The sequence below is a fragment of the Beta vulgaris genome, chromosome 1, assembly GCF_026745355.1.
Source record: "Beta vulgaris subsp. vulgaris cultivar EL10 chromosome 1, EL10.2, whole genome shotgun sequence".
Taxonomy (NCBI): Eukaryota; Viridiplantae; Streptophyta; class Magnoliopsida; order Caryophyllales; family Amaranthaceae; genus Beta; species Beta vulgaris.
In genome coordinates this window covers 53,247,739-53,269,074 of record NC_079202.1, presented here as the reverse complement: position 1 = coordinate 53,269,074, position 21,336 = coordinate 53,247,739, and the positions used below count along the sequence as shown (strand labels likewise).

General features: G+C 38.3%; 2 protein-coding genes across 8 annotated transcripts; one reads left to right on the top strand and one right to left on the bottom strand.

The window, feature by feature from the left end:
• Positions 1-1,727: 1,727 nt before the first annotated feature.
• Positions 1,728-5,387, top strand: LOC104905348 (hypothetical protein). Of its 2 annotated transcripts, none has more exons than XM_048640549.2 (6): positions 1,728-2,150; positions 2,318-2,377; positions 2,467-2,579; positions 4,227-4,295; positions 4,440-4,529; positions 4,820-4,917. In XM_048640549.2, coding segments are annotated over exons 1-6 (666 nt in total). In that variant the 5' UTR covers positions 1,728-1,817; the 3' UTR covers positions 4,821-4,917. The 2 variants fall into 2 exon arrangements, with proteins under 2 accessions (XP_048496506.1, XP_010692166.2); XM_010693864.4 differs by having other exon boundaries at positions 1,733-2,150; positions 4,478-4,529; positions 4,820-5,387.
• Positions 5,277-20,287, bottom strand: LOC104905346 (hypothetical protein). Of its 6 annotated transcripts, XM_057394580.1 has the most exons (22): positions 18,905-20,287; positions 15,094-15,621; positions 14,904-15,005; positions 12,809-14,791; positions 12,615-12,731; positions 12,285-12,467; positions 12,119-12,181; positions 11,236-11,307; positions 10,899-11,162; positions 10,394-10,513; positions 9,995-10,054; positions 9,013-9,053; positions 8,816-8,887; positions 8,616-8,700; positions 7,421-7,573; positions 7,194-7,272; positions 6,825-6,896; positions 6,681-6,744; positions 6,322-6,433; positions 6,104-6,240; positions 5,873-5,998; positions 5,277-5,573 (listed from the first exon to the last, which is right to left on the bottom strand). In XM_057394580.1, the coding sequence occupies exons 1-15, from the start codon at positions 19,739-19,741 to the stop codon at positions 7,448-7,450; spliced, it is 4,653 nt and encodes a 1,550-aa protein (XP_057250563.1). In that variant the 5' UTR covers positions 19,742-20,287; the 3' UTR covers positions 5,277-5,573; positions 5,873-5,998; positions 6,104-6,240; positions 6,322-6,433; positions 6,681-6,744; positions 6,825-6,896; positions 7,194-7,272; positions 7,421-7,447. The 6 variants fall into 6 exon arrangements, with proteins under 6 accessions (XP_057250563.1, XP_057250562.1, XP_057250560.1 ...); XM_057394579.1 differs by having other exon boundaries at positions 7,194-7,573; XM_057394577.1 differs by lacking the exon at positions 7,194-7,272 and having other exon boundaries at positions 5,277-5,587; positions 18,905-20,286.
• Between the last annotated feature and the right edge of the window lie 1,049 nt (positions 20,288-21,336).

Here is a 21,336-nt window from a genome sequence, read left to right as displayed (position 1 = left end):
TCTCAAGGGTTTCTCCTTGGGAGGGTTTTTTCCTACCCCCGTCGCTAGGTTTTCTTCTTTTTTTGAAGTTCTTTCTTTTTGTTTTTTCATCACTTTTCTTCTTGGTCTCAATTGTGAATCTTTGTAGGGGCTTCCACTGGTGTTCGTATCGGTGGTAAGCCCCAAAAACTTTTTTAATTGCTTCCAATAAGTATATCCCATCATTAAGATGGTATTTATTTTAGGATGTTCCATTTCTTTTTTTTTGTTCGTCTAATGAAGAAGGAAGATCAAACAATCATTATTCTCTGTAAGGATCTAGAATACCACGGAAGTATTTTCACCCAAACGACTATCCATTAGCTTCAGATGAAGTTTTTTATTAAGGCTATTTTTTATCAAATCTGCGATGTATCTAGTTCTAAGGTGTTATATACCTATGTTGGAATTTTCGATTTTTCAGGAATTGATTGTAAGTGCCGTTTGGCTATCCCTTATGAATGAAATTATTTTTTTTCCTGTCAAAAAAAAAGTTATACTTTTGATTACATATTGGTCATTGACTTATCTTAATGGTGAATTAATCTTGTCCTCAATAATCGGAGTTTGGATTATTTTAGGATGATTTCTATTTTTATTTTTTATAATTTTGACATTGGATGAAAGAAATGAAACAACTATATTATAATTGTATTACTATTACTACTATTTATGACAATTAACAAAACAGTCCATAAAGGTATAACCATCACTATGTGCCCTTAATTAATAAATTGTTAATTAATAGTCATCAATGATCACTTTTCATCTAAAGGTAGTATTTATACAAAAAATTATGCTTATTTGAAATTTCTTGTTCATTGATATATTTAGGAGAATGATAGTAATTCAACCCCAAAACTAGTTAGAATTTACTATTTTTGAAATTTGACCATACAATAATACAATATTCTCAAAAACCAAACTATTATCTCTTCACTTTACAAGTTATCATTCAACTATTAAACTATAACTTCTACCTATGATAAGATATCAACCTTAGACAACACTTCATTGTCCATTATTACATAACTCGAGGTATCATTAGGACCCAACTACTAATGTATCCGTTCAACATTTGTTTTGTTTACTACTTTAGGTGGCATGATAATGCTCCTGTAATTAAGGTTTATAAGTTTTTTCTATATCTATTTCTATTAATATATTCAGGAAAATAATATATGCACCGATTATCTTGTAATTTTGTCATATTAAAAGTAATACGTATCATAATTTTTCACGAACTTCACCGTGAAATAAGAGTTTTTTTACAAGGATATATCACTTATCAGGGTAATAGGGCATTTTGTGGGATATATCTCACTAAAAATTTTTTGCGGAGATATACGAACCTAAATTTAAGTTTTGTTAAAAGATACCAAAAATACTATTTCCGGCAAGAAAATCAAATTTTCAGCCTTTGACTTGGTGGGAACTCACGAGTGAGCCAGAAAGTAACAGCGAGGAAGTTGGAGGGGAATGAAGGTAATAAAAGCAATGGAATATCACACACTATACAGTATATAAAGAGTAATTAAGCAAGTCAAAGGCCGAAAACTTGACTTTCTCGCCAAAAATAGTATTTTTGATACCTTTTATTCAAATTTAAATTTAAGTTAATATATCGTAAAAAAAAAATAGTAAGATACATTCCACAAAATATCCTATTACCTCGATATATCCCGGCAAAAAATTGAAATAATGAAATTACATAATAAAGGATACACAGACACTCGGTTTCTTTCTCCCAAGTCCAAAATTTCATAACTGTTTCTATTTGTATTTCTACGGCAGTTCAAATGGTATTACTCCAATCATCACCATACAAACTTCAACCTTACTCTCAATTCCAACACCATTTCTCCTCATTACCACAAACTCTCTTTACCCATCAAAATAAATTTGCCAAATTTTCAATCTCTTCACTGCAAATACCCAGTAATTATCTTAGCTCTGTGAATGGAGCAAAAACAATAAGAAGTTCAGTGCCCTTAAAAAATGAAATTCCCACAAATGCCCTTCGTAGAAAAGAAGACCCACTTTGGAGGGGAGGCTTCAGTTTAGGGGTAGATTGGGGATTGTCTCATACTGGTCTTGCCCTCAGCAAAGGCTTCTCCTTTCGTCCTTTAACTGTAAAACCCTTTTTTTTTTTTTTATGTTAAATTCAGTTTTAATTTATGGGTTTTCTTTAATTATATTTGTACATTAATGGGTTTTCTGTAATTATATTTGTACATTAATGGGTTTTATTTAATTATATTTGTACATTAATGGGTTTGTCTTGATTTTAAATTTCTAGGTGCTGAATTTGAGAGGGGATAAGCTTGAGCTTCGTCTTATTGATATTGCAGAAAAAGAGGTTAACTTTTTTTTTTTTAGGAATTGAAGGGTTTATTATATTGTTAAATTTTATTACTACTATTTGATTTTGAATATGAAATATTGTAGGAGGTAGATGAATTTATAATAGGATTGCCAAAATCAAGTGATGGAAATGAGACCCCTCAATCTAATAAAGTTCGTAGTGTTGCAGGAAGGCTGGCTGTTAGGGCTGCTGAAAGGTATTCTTTTATCTATTTTTGGTTCAATATCAACTTTTTTAACATAAACAAAAAGAGTCTTATAATCTTATTCCCAATCTAATTTGGAGTCGGCTAACATGAATCGTCAAAAGAAATTATTTCCGTGACAAATGACATGATACAAATAAAGTTGAAATATATCTTAGGATAACACATTTTTTAGAATGTTTAAATGGGTTTGCTATGGTTCAAGGTTAGTTTGGTAGTGTGTGCGTGTGCGTGTGCGTGTGCATGTGATGACATTATATACTTGTAGAGAAGTCTTCAGGGAAGGGAAGGTTTTAGAGTGCTGAAGATTATTTTGTTTGTGAATATGACTCTACCAGTTTCCTTTTCTTTTACTTAGAGATTGAAGGAGCAGAATATTTGTGTAATCTGTGACGATTAAGGTACCAGGAAGAGGGTTAGCCTTTCAATTTTATTCTACATCCTATGTCAATGAAACATAAGTTATTGATGTTGTGTAAAGTTGCCTCTGGTTAGGAATTGTGCATCTTCAAATGCGCCTCAATGTAGAACAAGTTCTTATGTGGTGTTGGTTTCTCAACAATGTCATGCTCTTTCAAGTGCTTAGCTACAAACTTTCTATTGGCGCGATAACATGGATGAAATAGTGCTATCACGAATGTTTGATGCAATGAAAAATGGATAGGAATACTCCCACCTTTTGCTCATCCGTCTAAAATAATTCAACTTTCGGATTATTCCATAATAATCCCACCTTTCTACCCTATCTGCTCATTTTGGTCCCTATGATCGGTAACCGGTTGAATAGGTTAGAGAACAACTCATACCCTTTTCACCACCATTTCCGATCTACTCCCTCCCCACCACCCCTCCCCTCTCCCCTCCGCCCCCCAGTCCGACTCGTACTCCGCCCACGCCACCTACTATGCCGCCATTTTTGGACTAAATCCCCCCTCCTTTATCTCTCTCCCTCTTTTTTTGGAGGTGGCAGGTGTAATCCCCTCTTTCTCTCTCCTCTCCTTTCTGCTGCTCTTCCAAAACCGTCCAAGCACATTGACGGAATTTTGAAGTGGGTGGTGGGGTAGGTGTGCGGAGTTTTGGTGGTGGTTGGTAGTAGTGTGGTTGTGTGGTGGTGTTGTGGTGAAATGGGGTTGTTGGCAGTGGTGGTGATGGGGTGAAATCAGGTTGTTGGCAGTAGTGGTTGTGGGGGAAAAATGGGGTTGTTGGCAGTGGTGGTGGGGGGGGGTGGGGGGGGTGGGGTGGGGTGTTGTTGAGTGGATCGTGGTGGTCGTGGGTGTTCTACCGTTCACCAATTTCTTTCAACACGTCAGTGACCACAATGAGCAGATAGGGACATAGGGTAGAAACTAGGTGGGAATATTATGGAATAATTAAAAGGTGGGATTATTTTTGGCAGATGAGCAAAAGTTGGGATTATTCATTTTCATTTTTCCTTACCTATAAGGACAATGTTCAAGGGTGACATGGGTGATGTGGTGTTCCTATAATTCCTGACCTTCTAGTGCTTCGTTCATCGTTCCTCTATCCTGCTTCCTCAACAACACTTACGAGTTATGATTGACATCTTGAGAGTTATGCTGTAGTCCAACAGATTGATTAATGACTTCAACTTACATTCCTCTTCTTTTTTATCTGAAGGGGCTGGAGAGTATATTTGCAGGATGAATATGGCACATCAGTTGAAGCAATTCATCGAATGATCAATACGTGAGTCTTTAGCTACAATGCCAATATACACTAGCACCTTTTGAGTGTTTTTGCTTTGGAACAACAAGAAGGTTAATGACGTAGAAATTGAAACAAATTAATGTACATGTTCCTGAATGTTATATATTGGTTTATGATCCACAGTTTGTCACTTATGATTGACATCACTTGGATATCTTCAGGGGTGTTAACAAGTCTGGACGTGATGGAAAAATCGATGCCTATGCAGCTATGGTACATTCTACTATCATCTTATTGTGTTTTAATGTACATTAAATCTTGTGTTATGTACAAGCATACAACAAGCTTAGTTGCCCCAAACACATAAAAGTCAAACATTATAAAGGCGACCTTTTGTAGTTTTGGGTGATTAAATCCTGTTGTATTATATATTCAATACACCCGTTGTATTCAGTTTTGTGTTTAATGTTTAATGCTCTCTTTTTCGCCACGTTTATTTTGATCTTCAATGAACAAGTGCATGGTTCATTTATCACATGTTCTGATGTGCATACTTCGAACAGATGGTCCTAGAGAGATATTACTCCAAGTTCGGTGAAGAAACTGAGCTTGTATGGCCGAAGAATTTAGAATTACAAGAGAAGATTCGGAAGGGTCCTCCCGAAGATGTTGATTTCCTGTCTTGAATTGTTACACTACCATGTGAGCAAGCCCATACGCATCAAGCGGAAGTTTGAGAGCAGAAGAGAGATATCCATACCTAAAAATCTAGATACATGGAAGTGTTCTCAATTGGTGTGAAATCTGAAGAGGTCCTAAGAAAAGAAAAACTCAGCAAGAAAGGGTCCATATTCAACCTCGATTGATCATTTAGAGAAGCATCGCCATCTAGTAAAGCATTCAATGAATACCAGCTAGTTCTTGATTTCTATTGACCAGCGCTGATAGTTTTATGCGGATAAATATACGTACAATCTATTTAATTATGTTCATTGTCTATTTATTGCTTGAAAGTGGTAATTGTAAAGTAAGCAACTTGATGTCATCAAGTTTCATTATGAATCTGTGATGATGTCTGTTCAGACTATTTTTTATGGTATATACAACAGTAGCCAGAATTGACAACCTAAATTTTGGTTTGCAAAAACTCTAAAACCAACTCAATAGAAACAAAAGACTATCCAGAAACATGTTCTAAGTTTAATGCTAGACAAGCTAGTCTTGTCATGGAAGCACATCAGCTCGGTGACCCAATTCAATGGACTTGAACATAGCTGCCTGCTCTGCGGCTGCAGTCGCGACATGCCCTGGTAAAGCCTGAGGCAAAGAAACTTGAGAAAAATGAAGCAACCAAATTTGATCATATAAGGTCAACATAAAGAGAAAAAATAAGGTTGACCAATTAACTTGGAGCAATATACTTCCTCCAATTATTTTACTTGTAACATTGAAGTACGGCACAAAAATTTAAAAGAGCAGAGATATAGGAAGAGATTAAAAAAAACAAAAAAAACCACGTACTAGGAGAGTAAAAAAAGGAGGAAGTAACTGCTTATGTAATTTTATAGAGCTGTTTTTGTCGAGCCAAACAAAAGAGAAAGTGGAAAGAGTCATACCTATGATCAATGCTTACTGCATATATATAGCTCGCATTCGCTTTCAGCACCATCTTATTGGTCACTTCAGAATGCATAGAGTTGCACAGCTCAGAATTCTTTCAGGTCAATCCTCCTCCTCCACATCTACATGAAAAGATATGCACCATGACAACCACACAGAAAAAAGGAAGAAAAAGAAGACTAAACAAATCTAAGATCAACTCATTAGCAGAAGTATCGGAGTCAAACCTGTAACATATAGTAGTACTTGCAAAACCGAATGGTTACACCAGGGAACTATAAACCATATTGACAGGTAATAATTTATTAACTTGTGACATGTGCATCTTTTCAGCCAACCAGTATAGCAGTCTGAAGCATGTGGCCTATACAAATGGTCAAGGCAGTAATGAGAAGCTCGTCATCAATTTTTTTTTTTTAAATATAACAATATTCTGAAGCTTTACCTCCTCTCGTCAACTTAAATTGTCTGTATCAGAGATTTACACTGCAAGCTCCAAGAAACAAGAGAACATGCATCTTACAAGGTCAAGGATCTTGTAAGTTGCAGCAATGCATCTGTACAATCCAACAGATGTACGTCATCAGACAGGGGTAACTGTTATGTTCCCAGCAAAGATGGAACTACAGATAAGTTACCCCTCTAATCATCAAGAACTATTACTGCATTAAATTCTAAGGCGTGAAATCATGAGTGATACAAAAAGCTGATGTTCTAACGTCCAGTAGTATCACACAGATATATCAGGAGAAAAGGCAGGAAAAACATAAGAAGGTCTGATGATTTACTGCATCCATATCTCACCTTTCACACATTGCAGATGCTTGATAAACTCCAATTGCAATAAGCAACATATCTTCATTTGAGCCTACCAAATATGTGAAATTTAGTCATCAATCAAAGTCCAAAATTTTGACAATGAATAATTCAAGATATTTGCACGCATACCTGAGAGCAAGTCACCTAGGGGCTGAGGCCACGTTTCAGAGTACTCTTCGAGTACATTGGAGGAACCGGCATCTACAAACATTCATATGTGTCCATCAAGTAAACAAAACACAAAAAGAATTTAAAGCATAAAAAGGGGGTTTTGGGGGGGGGGGGGGTCATCTGGATTGGATATTATTGTTCAGGTTAACATGAGTTCACAAAACATTCAGTTTGGTCTCTGGACAATTTTGTATATCAGTTCAAGTCACATTGGCATCATTCTCAAGTAGCTGGAGAAGAGGGAAAAGAATCAATATTGTCAAATTAAGTTTGTTAATTGTGGTTTGGCTCGGGTCTTTATATGGGTTTAGTTGGGAATCAGATTACCTTGTCTTGAGACATCTCGCGTGTGGTTCAGCTAAGTCCAATATAGGTCAGCTTTTTCCAGATTAAAAAAGCAAAACACCTAAAACAAGAACTGGTGGAAAATGAAAGAATTGAAGGAGCAGAAGCGCGTAGAGAAGTAGGGATTGTCATATACTCTTTTCTGTGAGAAACCAGAGGGGAAAAAATACTTCCTTTTTCGTAAAAATAAGCATTACAGAAAAATATACCAGAGCCGTGGAAACAAGATGGAATCCCTATGGAAGACTTATGCTTGGGATGATCTTTGGAAGCAATCTGTACTGCTTTGTCGTTTCCACATCACTCTCAGCTGAAAGGCAGCTGACCTCATTCTCCAAAGTAGCATACGCATCTGCAAAGGCCTGAAAAGCACCAAATAATTTGGAGTTAAAACAGATAGCATTTAAACAGAAAACAGCACACCTTCATATTTTTCCATTTAAAAACATGAATATCAAGTGGAAAACTTCCTCAATACTAAAACTTCAATTGTCAAGGTACCATATTTGAATTATTCAAGAAAGCTATATGAGTCTTCATTAAAAACAATTACTAAATATCATTATCACAGTTAGATGGATGCATAGTGGACCTAAATGATCTCTTACAACCATCTGGTTCAGCCTCCATCCAAAAAAAGCTGTTGTTGCTAAAAAATACTTTTCAGTTGTTATTCCAAACAAAGTTGATAGCAGACTACCCATTTCATCGTTCTTCTGATAAAGAAAAAAGGTGCAGTATTTTATGTAAACCCCCTACAACACAGGTTCCGCTAGTGCATATCAATTTATGAGTTACTTCATGCTAGACGATAATAAAAATAATTATTACAATACAAAAACAAAACACTAGCAAGAAACCAGGGGGTGCCTGAGGCATTCCAGCCCTGTTTTTCCAGCGCCATCAATTACCCAACCTTACTCGTGATTCATGCAAACCAGTTTGGGGAAAGCCAAGGGAATTGCCAGCGAGGAATCAACCATGTATTCAACTACTAAAGTATTTTTATAATTTCATGAAAATAGAAACTTGATTTTGCACGAAGCGATATGGATTAAAACAGAACCCCTTTTACTAATAAAGGTCCCAAAAAGAATTGGACGTTTTGAAGAGATGTTCCAAACAGTATTGCAGGTTGTCACAACCTAAGCACCAGACCAAAACGTCCAGAACTAGAAACAACATTAGAAAAAGATTAGCATCAGTTAAAGAAGATAGGATGGCAAAAGAAGTAGAATTTGACTGCACCATAGGATGAAACAGTGTCTTTGCAGACAGGATAGGTGTTTGTAAACTTATTGGCGGGGGAGAGAGAGGGGGGGAGGGGATATAGATAACTCAATACTGGCCAATAAGTTATGGTATGCAGCTCACATTCTGAATATATGTAATATTTAAACACACCTTGATACACTGATGAATCCGGAAGCAATTCTTCCCCACGTTATTTGTTGGGAAAAGAGGATCATCGATGTAGATTGGATCAATGCTACAGTTGTAAGAAGGCAATTAACATCAAGATAAGACAATCAACATGAACTCAGCAACTTAAGATAGCAAATCAACTATGTTTTGAATACTGATGCTACAACAGTTACTTATACCCTCTTTCTCTATTTATATATAACCCACTCCCTTGTATTGAGACACGCATTTGTCGAGGATCAAACACATTCCTGCATTCATTTTATATAAGAATTAGGAATATGAAGTCCCGAACAGCACCATACTATAATATTTTACACATTGAATTCAACAAAAACAAGGATATACGTATACGACTAAGCATTCTTCAACTCACCCAAAAAAGTAAAGGAAATCCATAAAAAGGCTGCCAAGGTTCTGCAAAAGTTTACTCATGTTAGTAAGATCAGGTACTTGCCCGAGTTCATTAAAAATTGGCAATACATATATATGATTATAGCTCCAGGACAATTATCTTTGCCAACCTGTCATCACAAAAGATGCACCCGACAAATAAATTAGTTACTCATGTCCAAGCTCCAAATGCGTCTAGAATTCCCTTCCCCTCTCTCTCTTTTCCCCACTATTTAAGGGATAGTCTTAATATATGATGCTTTGCAGATTTGGAACTTTTAAGCCATTCATCCATTCCAAAACTTGTAATATTGTGGAATATGGATGCTAATAATTGGTTCGTAACGGTATTGCCTCTTAACCGTTACAGAGTACCGATTTCCCTTCACAGTTTCAAGAAACATGGGAATTATGGAGGGCACATACACTCCATCACAAAATTCTCTTCACTTCTCAGTATATCACTGCTATCGATTTCTTGTTCACCAAAATGATTGATTCTTGTGTGTCAATGCATGGGTACGTGTCCAAGTGTCCAACTACACTATTTAGAAAAATGAAGTGTCCATACCCATGTCGGAATGTCGAGGATCCAACATGGGCACTTAAGGTAAAATGAAGAATCTGACACAGGTCAAAGATATGTCATAATTTCCAACAATGTTAGCATCAATAAGGAGACTCTTCCACACTGATGACATCGACGATCAAACTAACATGCCAGTCGCGTGTGTGCCACCTTGATGACATTGATGATGGAACTGACATTCCATACAAGTGTATAGATGTCCATGTCACGTCTATGAACTAACAAGTGCTTCTTCAACAGACTGTAGCCCCTGCCTGCTTAAATAATTTAAGAGACATCTCAAGTCTATAGCTAGGAACTATTTTTTTTTTCAAAAAAAAAAAAGCAACTCTATGAGACGAATATGGAACAGCAATTATTTCAGTTGGCTTCATACTTGATTAATAGGCCGACCATGATGATGTTCATGCTGAAGAAAACGTGTTATTAACAAAACCTGCAACAGATTACAAAACTGTTCAGCCTTGAATGGGAAAAATTATCTTGAAATGGGGCCAACAAGTGCGAGTAATACAGAAATTTATGTAGGTCAATTACAAACATAAACAGCATGATTAGAATACATAGGCTAAATTGAGTTAGTAGAAATACAAGCCAAAACGTATCTCCATATTTCAGTTCTCAGTTGACTAATGCGTATGATTTCCTCCTAACTAACATCAATATGAAATGAGGAAGCACACGAGACAAGGGGAAGGCGCAGCTAAAAAAGGTCAACAATCTTCTCTGCAGGCAGTTATGAATATGTAGCATATAGTCAACTAAATAAACTTACCAAACAATATGAACTCAAGCCCCCTGAGTATGATTGATCGAGGCTACGGTCTGATAAAAACTGCTTAAGTACCAAAGCCAGGGGAATGGCTGCAGGAAACTGGTCAGTAAGCTGTTTAACCTGCATGACAAATTTTAGCATGAATATGAAGAAAGAATGCTGATAGAAAGAGCCCATAATAAGTTCATCACAGAATGAAGAAAGATTACTTCTTATTAAATGACTACCAAAAACAAATAAGTGAAAAACTGAAGCAATTGCTTCAGCATCAGATTAACTATTATACTTGGCTAACAGAAAAGTTACATATATTTCCTCTGGCTGACCATCAATTTTACAACTGTACCCAAAATCCCAAACACATACTGCAAGCTACAGGCTTGCCTTTCAAATCAGCCTAGCTATAATTAACAAGCTTTTTATGTGGTAAACTGGTAACCAATAGATTTCACGCAATAGCATAAGAGAAAAGCAATTAATAGGTAATCAAATTAGAATAAATTACCAATTCAGTGGTTTGCAACCCTGTGTGCGAAGGTGACCTGAAACTAATGTCAAGACGAACTGATGTAGAATCTTTGTCTAAGTTGTTGATAAGTTCTGAGCATGTCGGTGAAGGAGAACTGTCCGAACCAACAGTATCATTTTGATCAACTGCTGGTGCATCATGCAGCTGATTTTGACCACTTAAAGGAGTGTGCACACTGGGCGCAGCAATAGCAGTCACAAAATCATGTGGAACATCCACCACAAGCATGATAATGGGGATCTACAATGAAGAGAAAAGTTACGTTTTGCGAAAGATGACTCGCCAAAAGAGATAGTAAAGAGAGAGTACTTACCGCTGTATTCTCCACAGTCTTTAGAGAATCTGCTTTTACCCATTCCTGATTTCCCAAGTACCTAGCAGCATGCTGCAAGATAAATATTGTCAGATATACGATTGCTTTCATAAAAACACACAAGTATTAGACCAGTATAAAAGACACATTAACCCAACAAAAGAGTGACAGGAGTGCAGAAGGAAAGAACAAGAAGAAACAGCAGATAAAAATCGGCAAAACATAACAAGATTTTGAAAGCAGGTTTAGTGGAATTTAACACAAAGATTTCTGCAAATACATGTATCGAAACTCAGCACATACAAAAATGGGCTAACACTGATGAAATCTCCAGAATAGGACGACTCTCATCTGAAGGGAATAATGTCACTTATCTAAAAAGTGCAAGGTCCATATGTGAAGCCAAACCAACAGCAAGGTATCCAATTTATCACATCATTCAATATCCATTACATCACACAAGCATGTTTAAAAAAAGTAAGGAGCAATTTTTTCAAGCATAAAACAAGGACAGCAAGCAGCACAGGGTTCCAAATGTTAGTATTAACTTGCAGCTGCAAACAGTGGACCTAAAACTTTCACGATTTGGCAAAGCAGTGTTTTCATGTTATTTCATCTGGAGTAATATGGAGCGAGACATGACAAAACACATAAAACCAGAGAGAAAATGAGAAGGAGCAATGAAGAGACATGGTTTAGAAAAAAAATCATAGAATGATTTTGTGCTGCTTGCTCATCACAGCTTCTACCACAAAACTGCATGCAGAAATAGCAAAAGTACAGCAATAACTAGTGTAACAAAAGATGGACCAAAACAAAGTAACAAGTAACATCCACAGCAGGAGCACCAATTTCACTATTTTGTCAACTATACTGTCTATACCTGTAAACATGTTTCCTTTATGCTATTACGACCCTCTAAGATTCCAGCTTCTTTAATAGGTTCCTGCAAATAAATAAACATAAAAGTCATGCCGTGGCCCATGGTAGAAACGAGAACAAATTTTAACAAGAAAAACAGTTAAGATAGAAACATGAGTAGTGATTACCAAGTTCCTCACTGGAGGCAGAGAAACCACAAGATCAACATCACTTGTTGGAAGGGACAAGCCAGTGGCATTGGAACCAAATATATTGGTCCTGGAACGAGGCCACAGAACTTGGAGCGAACGGGTAACCCGCTTCACCGCCCAATTAACATAAGGCCTCCTAATTAAATTACCGGCAGCAACCTTTTGATCACATTGGAAAAAAATTAATAAAAATATTTATGCAGCCTTGTCGAAGCAAATAGAATGAAGACTTAGAGGCACGCTGATATATAAAGAACCTTCACCAAACAGGAACGGTACTTTAAAGATAAGATCTCAAGAAACTACCTCCTTACAGAAAGAATCAATTTCCTCGTGAAGAAGATTGTGCATCACAGGCAGAGAAGTTTTCCATGTTGCGCAATTTGCCAATTCAGGTGGTTGCAGGGGAAGGGCAACATCTGGCTGCAGTCAAGTACGGGTATATGGTAACTGAAATTGACGTGAACACAAAACTAAATGCAACTAAGAGACTAACATACATGTTCTTGATCAGGTGCTATCTGAGAGATAGCAATTATGCGATCCTGCAGTATTGCTCCCGTTAAAGGCTGAATCATTTTCCGAGCAGAGAAGTTCTTATTTCCCCAAGACGGCCAAACTACTTCAGCCCCATCAACACGTACACAGGCTTCTTCAATGTTAGTTCCATCATGAAACCATCCTCTTACACCCCACTGCCTTGGGCTGGAGCTACCAGATCTAACAGTTGGAAAGCCTCTATGTTTTCTTGAATCTCCTACAGGAGAAGGTGGAGGAGGACGAGGAGCACGTGGAACACAAAGCACCACGGGCGAGGGTGGCCGCTTAATTCGAGGATGTTCGCGCCTGTTTGGAGGAACATGAGGGCTTTGTAGTTCATGATTACACTTGAATTCAGATCTTGACCTTTCTCTTGACATATTTGGAATTATAATAGGTCGTAGAATCGGGTAAGGAAATGAATCCCCGGAATTGGCATCACCATCACTAGCTATACTTGCCAAAGATCCAGGAACTTTTTCTTCAACCTCTAAGTCTGCCATTGTTGGAGAGCTATGTACCAATTTCCCTTCGTTCCCAGGCCGAACATAACCAATTGCTTGGTGCCCTGGAGGTAAAGACTCAAATGGAGAACAAAAAGGAGTAGCAGATGGAGAGTTTAATCCATTTGTACTATAAGATGACGAAAATGCAACCATGTCATCAACCGTCCTATTCATGTCAGCTTCACGCCAAGCCCATGAACTATCATCGGAACTTAGTGAAGGGGGGCGAGAGAAACTAGCACCTCGATAATCAGAAGGATTCCAATACATGACACCACCACCAAAGAATTGATTATAGTCTTTGCCAGAGACAGCATGGACTTCATATTCTTCCTCTGATACCCAATGACTATCATATTCATCAGCTAATTCTTGTGCACTTGATGGTTCAGACATGTCAAAGTAATCCGTAAAGAATTTTCTTTCTTCTTCGTTACTCGGTGCGCCTTTATGGGGACTTAGCGCAGTAAAGCTTTGTTTTCCAGCTGGACGCCTTGAAATAAATGAAGAATCATATTTACAAGTCGGAACAACAGGAGGCCAATCTAAACTTGACGGTAATGGTTGTGAAATAATCCTACCAACCTGCCCTCCAATCTTAGGATTTGTCTGATGCATCTGTTGTATGAAAGAATGTTGAGACTGGTTTTGCCAATTGTGGCCAACCTCCAAATGCAATCTGTCTGTAGCAGGTGGAAGATGTTGTGAATTAAAGCTTGCCAAGCGAATAGGGGCCACAGTAGGCCACTCATATGAGGGATAATATGCAGGAATTACAGCTTCGCCATTATATCTGCTCCGTCTACCTCGTTCACGGATAAGGATAGTTTCAGTTTTAGCATCCACAGGTTTTCCATTTAAGACTGATGTAGAAACTTTGTTGCTAGTGGCACAGTCCTCGCGACATCCGGCATTAATTGGGGTATCGTGGGACTCCGTTACAGCCACAATAGCAGGGTCCCCATTAGAGTCAGCTTCATGAAGACTTTGAAACTCCTTTTCTGTCACCCTAACAGGACATATATCAGAATCTGCTGAATGATTCACAGTCTCCATCTTAGGAACTTCAGTGTTCCTCTGCTTGTTCAATAACAAGTGACTGTGAATCCTGGGACTATGTGTGTCTTGGATAGAAGATACCAAATCACCTTGTTCACTATTACACAAATGATCCTCTTTAGCACCAACCTTACAGTTGCAAGGTGATAGACTCTGCTGAAGATTCTGATAGCCAGTAGAAGTGTCCTGACCTACAGGTATATGCTCCTCCCCACATTGTGTGGTGATACAGGAAGAGAAAGCAGTCTGTATTCCAACTGAAGCGTTTTGGACTTTATTTGAAGCATCAGACTTCCCACGTGACTTCTTCTTCTTTTGTTTTGCCTTCTTTGCAGGAGAAGTTTGTGACGTCTCAGGAGCAGCGTTTTGGATCTTTTCCTGTTTATGTCAGTGCTTCAGTATGCTAACAGAAGAAAAAATGCAATATTTCAAAGATCCAGGAGGACAGTTGACAGCAAAAACTACACTGAGCAATGTACACTACAGTTACCCCTTTTTCCGAAGATAGCATACTCGTCCCACTACCTCCTTTAAGATCCTCGTCTGCCTTGCTCAACAGATTATTATCATGCACCACTCCAGATTCATTGCCCTGAAATATCCTAATTCCCATGTAACCAAATCATGCTTTCTCTATGTTAAAACTGTTCAATCAACAAGAGCTACAAAAAGAGGAATACCTCAAGAGCTTTGTCCACTGCAAAATCATCACTGCAATTCTTCAAAGCAGAATTAAAGTTTCTAGCACTTCGATTTTTCCCCTTTTTCTTGCGTTGAGATGCAGCCTGCTTAACTTTTGTTTTGTTTGCCACATTCTCATCTTCCATTAGTTCAAATTTAGTATGATCAAGTGAAACAACCATAAGCAAGCCTCGCAATTTCCTTAAAATTCCATCTACTATTGTATTTACAGAGTCTAGAGAGCTGAAAAAGATCTTCTCTTTATCCAAGTCATCATGAGGGAATTTTAGTGCCATAGCTATGATGACCTGAAGCACAAACAACCTATTAACTGCGGTCTTTAATGTGGTAGGAGGACTGGAAGAAGACAAAACTAAATCAGATGTCAAGCCAAACTGTGCACGTCTTTGTGAATTATCTGCAGTAAATGTATTGTGATCTCTGTGTCTCAAAGGCTCCTCCTCTAAATCGAAATTCCACAACCTGTCCTCCACAATTCCATCAGCGCCTTTTACGATGTCACCGGTCTGAAAACTTAAAGTAGTCAGAAGTCAGACTATAGTTTCAGCAATGGCCAATAAGGCAACACCTTCATATTTCTCACATAGGATCCCCTATACCAAGTGCCTACATGCTTTTACAGGAATAAATATGAGTTCTTCCCCATCAATCCATCATATACTCGAAAGAGCTAGGGAATTTGTATAGTGGTAAAGTTATTGTCATTTCTAACCTCCAGATTTCCAGCCTTATTTTAAATAAACACAGGTTTTGCTATTGTGGAAATTGGAGATGAAGCTTCACCATCAAAATCATAGTATTCTCAAAGGAAGAATAACTAGGAAAAAATAGTTTCAGAAGTAAAGCTTACATGGACTTCCACAGTGAATGCCTATGTTCTCCAATCCACCTCCGTGCTCTAAGAGCCGAGAGTGTTCTAGATGAACTAGACTAGTCATACTAGGCAACCCACAAAACGATCTATAAGATTGCCCCCTCAAACTTGTCATCTGCCTCTTTCTGCATCTCAGAATAGAAAAAAAGGAGGGGTGGGAGAATGAAGAAGAAGAAAACTAACTCTTCTGGGACTTCAAAAGACTAGTGTGCCTTTCTAGAAGCATTATCTTTCATCTCATATAATAAAAGAGTCCTTGTTTGTTTACAAAACAGGTCAAATCTTAGATTCTAATAAGAAGAAGAAAAAACATGCTTTTCCTCATTCCCTATAAATGAAAATTTCTACAGTTGGCAATAATGGCAAAGACAGTCATAAAAGTACACAACTTAAACATTAAACACGGTATAGGTAGGTTCACATTGACATTCTCACCCATTGATTTATGCAGGCTTTCAGTAATTTTGAGTTCACTTACAAAAAAAAAAACGATAGGTCATGGGTGAGATCTATAACCTTAACTTGACATGCTTCAAATTACTATACCAAATGAGTTGGAGTTCACCCACAAAACCAATAACACATTTTGGATTGATTTACAACTTAGCGCAAAAATGGAATCAAAATGGTTTAATGACTACTAATCATCTTAAAACAAGCAAATCTAAGCTTAGTTCAGAATCTTTTGTTGCAACTTGCAAAATCTAAATGCCATGTCAAAGCCTCAAACATTTAAATTTTTCATCAAACTTTTGAAATTACCATAACAACAGCTTTTGCCCTAAAAGAATGAAATGAGTCACTCAAATATATCCTTCTCCATGCTACATTATTTAATGCAATATGATCCTACAGAGTACATACCCAATTCTCTAATATGCTTTTTTGCCTCTTCCAGCTAGGTCATACTTCATCCAACGATACGAGACTATTACGTCCTGATGTAAGCGTTGAATCTGTCTAAAACATCAAAGTGATTTCTCCTTCACGAAAAAGTGTCAATTCATGTACAAGGAATGCCATTTTTTCTCTCCAAAATTTCCATCTTTAGGGTTTGTTTTCACTTCAATTCAGTTCAATTCAGTTGTAATCAATTCAGTTGCAATCCATTCAATTCAGCTCCAATTATCATTTATATTAGTTACAATATAATTCATTTCAGTTCAGTTGCAATCGGTTCAGCTCGGTTCAATTGTTTTATGTCGAAGAGAACAAGCCCTTAGTCAAACAATAACCATTTTTCGCTATATATGCCATAAACATCAGAGAAATGCCTCTAGCATAGTCATGGACCCATGAGTCCACTACCTGTGCGTGATCTATCACCCTCTATCCTCCATCTTATCCTTGATAGCTCCCACTTCGACTCTACTTTCAATCTCACCAATGGATGCTATCTCTGATTTCCGTAAAAAATAGAGAACCAATATGGGTTCAGCATAATATGTTCCATTGAGTACATAAGTCATATTAGTTTTTAAAGTAACCTGTTTCATATTAGGTACAATTTTGAGAATCTCCTCAACCTACTGTATTTATCTTCTTTTTAGTTTTTGAGGGAAATCCTACTATATTTATCTTAGCATAAGCATGTATATAACCAAATTGACAAACTTGAAAATGAACACTGCTAGGCTGCAATTTGCATTTTATATTATTAGCAAAGAGAAAATGAATTTCAAAACCTTTACATTCCTCAAAAGATGTTCCCTTGGATTAACTCATGCTTCAAGAGAGGATTACTCTAATTAACATCACCTCATCAGAACAGTGAACAGTCCATAACGGCTTATTTCGTCATTTTGTTTGCTCCAATGAGAATATTCTATCTCGGACAACTTATAATCAATGGATATGAGAAGCTGGATAGCTAATATGATTTTTTTTTCATAGCCACACCCCTTCCATTAGATTCAGTGAGAGGATCGCTGTTATTGAAGAAAAAACTCACTGCTGATAAACTAAGAAGTATTCTAGGCAAAGTATGGAAATATCTAGCAATCTCCATGCAACATCTTCTGCTCATTCTAAGGTAAGGTTCTAACCATTGGATACGCCCTATACAAGTCATGCACTTCTAGAATATGCATATGTTATGTGATCACTTAGTTAACATGGAAATATTCAAGTTAACTCTTTTGGAAATCTTTGATTCCACTTTTCACATATAAAGTGGATTAACCAGCCTCGCTCCCCTCTAAGTATTTGGGATATTCTATTTCCTGATTTGAGCCAAACAATTTTAGGCAATTAGAAGGAAATGCAACTCCATGGAAATTACAATCCTCTAGATAATACAATTTCCTACAAACTACAGAACCTCTTCAATTTCCCAAACCAATTGTCAAGTAACAATTACTTTCACTGGTACGCGGGAAATATAAGGGTAAGCTAAGTAGTACTCGTATAACAACCCACAAAAGCCACAATGTTTTCCTACCTATTATATATGCTAGTGAGAAAAAGAGATACATCATCTTTTAAGTTATGCGCGAGAAAGGAACTATTACCCAACATTCCGCATTTGAGTTTTCCTTACTTTTCCAAAAATCTAAATATAACGCAGGCTTCACAACCTAGAACTACTAATTTCCACCATCACTCCAATCATTTCACCAAAAACTACAAGATTGCATTATACTCTTTCCATCATATACCACGAAAATAAACCTTGCTCATCCATAACATTCTTACATTTACAACATAAATAGGTACAGCTAAAGCAATCAGCCGAAAACAATACTCACTCCTATCAAAATTTAATTAAGTCATTCTACCATATCAATTCAACATTACAACTATTCCATAGTATTACCGACATAACAATAGCAATGCAACATCAAGTACCACACTAAAAAGTACAAACCAATGCAATTTCAACAAAACCAAATAATAAGAAGCATGAAATCCCATACCAGAGATTTGGCAACCCGGCACAAAACCATCCGAAACACGGACCGTTTCATCCGATGATCCAACCTCTCCCACCAATCAACACACCCTTTCTTCCTCCAATACACATTAACCCCTAACCCAACTACATTCCTTGCTTTCTCTTTCAATTTCACCCCTCTCTTCTTCCCACCACCACCACTATTCACCCACGCCAATCTCAACGCCACCTCAACTCGATTCGCCACAAACTCCTCAAGACCATAATACCCTTTATCCTTCAACCAGCCCAACTCGGCCCACTCGTTCCCCAACTCAGCCCAATCCCGAGTCGACCCGTTTAAAAACCCCGAGTCAGAAACCCGGTCCATCGTCTCCACAAAACGCGGAAAATCATCCACGAAACCCTCCTTAAACGACACCGTATCAAGCGACGCGGCGTCCGAGGTAGTAACTGACTCGTACGAGGAGAACAGAAGCAGTGATGAGCGGAGTAAGTGAGTTGACTCGTTGGACGCGGCGAGTCGAGCGAGTAAGCCGCGAGATCGGCGAGTGCAGAGAGTTGGGAGAGAGTCACGTGAGGGGATGTCGGGGAGGAGGAAGAAGGTCACGTGAGGAGAGAGAATTAGAGAGGAGAGCATGCGGAGAAGGAGCTGTGTGAAAGTGGGGTCTACTATGGTTAAGTGGGCCACTCTTTGATGAGGAGAGAGATTGCTGAACCATTTTAAAATGGCGGATTTTTCTGGGTTTGGGTTTGAGTTTTGGGTTGGGTTGGAGTTTTTGTAGAGAGAGATGTAAGAAGGTAAGACGTCGATGATTTGTTTGGCGTCCATTGATGAGGAGGAAGGTTTTTTCGCCATTGATGAGGGTAATTTCGTAATTTTATTGTTGCACGGAGTTGCAGGTGAATGGAGAGAGGAAGGAGGAGTGTTTTGTGTTGGTTTGATCGTTGAAAGTAAGGAAGGATTGTTTTTTTTGTTGGTTTTCAGTCGCAAATTATTATTTATTTTTTCTTTGTCTTTTTAAATGTCAAAAATTACAAATGTTCATGTTTTTTTTTGGTGGAAAGAAATTCCTAAGTTATTAGAGCGATTAAAAGAATGATTTTGTTGGTTTTTTGTGTGTCAAAAACAGAGGATTAATTATATTCGATCTCAAGTTTCGTGTAAGTCTTGGTTATCTATCTACCTTATAAAACTTTAAGTAAGATGGCATCTATAATGATTTTTTATTTTTTATTTGGATTTTTTGATGGGAATAATCTCACCTTTGCCCGATCTCTCCAAAACAGTCCCACCTTTGTGGGACATTTGTTAAAAACTGGCCTTTTTACTAATCAGTGGTTCAAAAGGTGATAACCCACCCTTATATTATTTTTTAAAAAAAAAACAAAAACACCCTCCCACCCCCAATCACAATAAACCCCACCCCCCGCAGGCAAACAGTCACCCCTCCCTAACCTTCGTCTCTGCCCACCCCCTTCTCCCCTCTCTCCGTCGCCCCTCACCCCCTTCGTCCCTGCCCTCATCCCCCTCCCTCCGAAAAATTGGGATTTCCTGAGCAGGCCGAAGAAAGAGGAAGAAGAGGAGGGGGTGGGGGTCTGACGTGGAAGCGTGTGAGCGGCGAGGTTTGCCGGAGAAGGGCGGGGGAGAGGGTTTGCGAGGGAAGCGCGGGGGAAGGGGGTTTGCAAGGGAGGGGGTTTGCGGGGGAAGCGAGGGGGAAGGGGGTTTCCGGTGGAGGGGGTGAGGAAAGACGAAGGAATGGCTACCTGTAGGGGATGGAGGGTGAGGGGATTGGGTTGTTGTGGGGGTGGGAGCGGGTGGGGTAGGGGATGGGGCGGGTGGGGCTGCAAGGTGCGAGTTGCAGGGGTGAGGAAAGACGAAGGAATGGCTACCTGTAGGGGATGGAGGGTGAGGGGATCGGGTTGTTGTGGGGGTGGGAGCGGGTGGTGTAGGGGCTGGGGCGGGTGGGGCTGCAAGGTGCGAGTTGCAGGGGTGGTGTGGAGGGGCTGGTGGGGGCTGAGATTCATTGGGGTAGGGGTAGGTGGGGAGTTGGGGACTGCAGAGGTGAGGTGGCTAGGTGGTGGTGTTGTGGAGAAAAAGAAGCAGAGAAAGGAGAAAAGAAAAAACCTACAGTTGCAGCCTTGCAGGTTACCAACAAGTAATGGTCCATTTTGAGTAGACACACCTTAAATGATGGGATTATTCTCCCATTTGTGAAAGGTGAGATTGTTTTGGGAGGATCGCTCAAATGTGGGATTATTCGCTTCCCATCAAAAAATCATCTCAATTAAGTCTTGGCTATCCACCTTATAAAACTTTATTAATTAAGTAAGATGGCATCTACATAATGAATTTTTATTTTGAGATGCATAGTCTCTAATTTTATTTAATGGTTATACTTGACTTCTGCTACTATTCACAAAATTCAATTTGACTATTATTTGTGATTTATG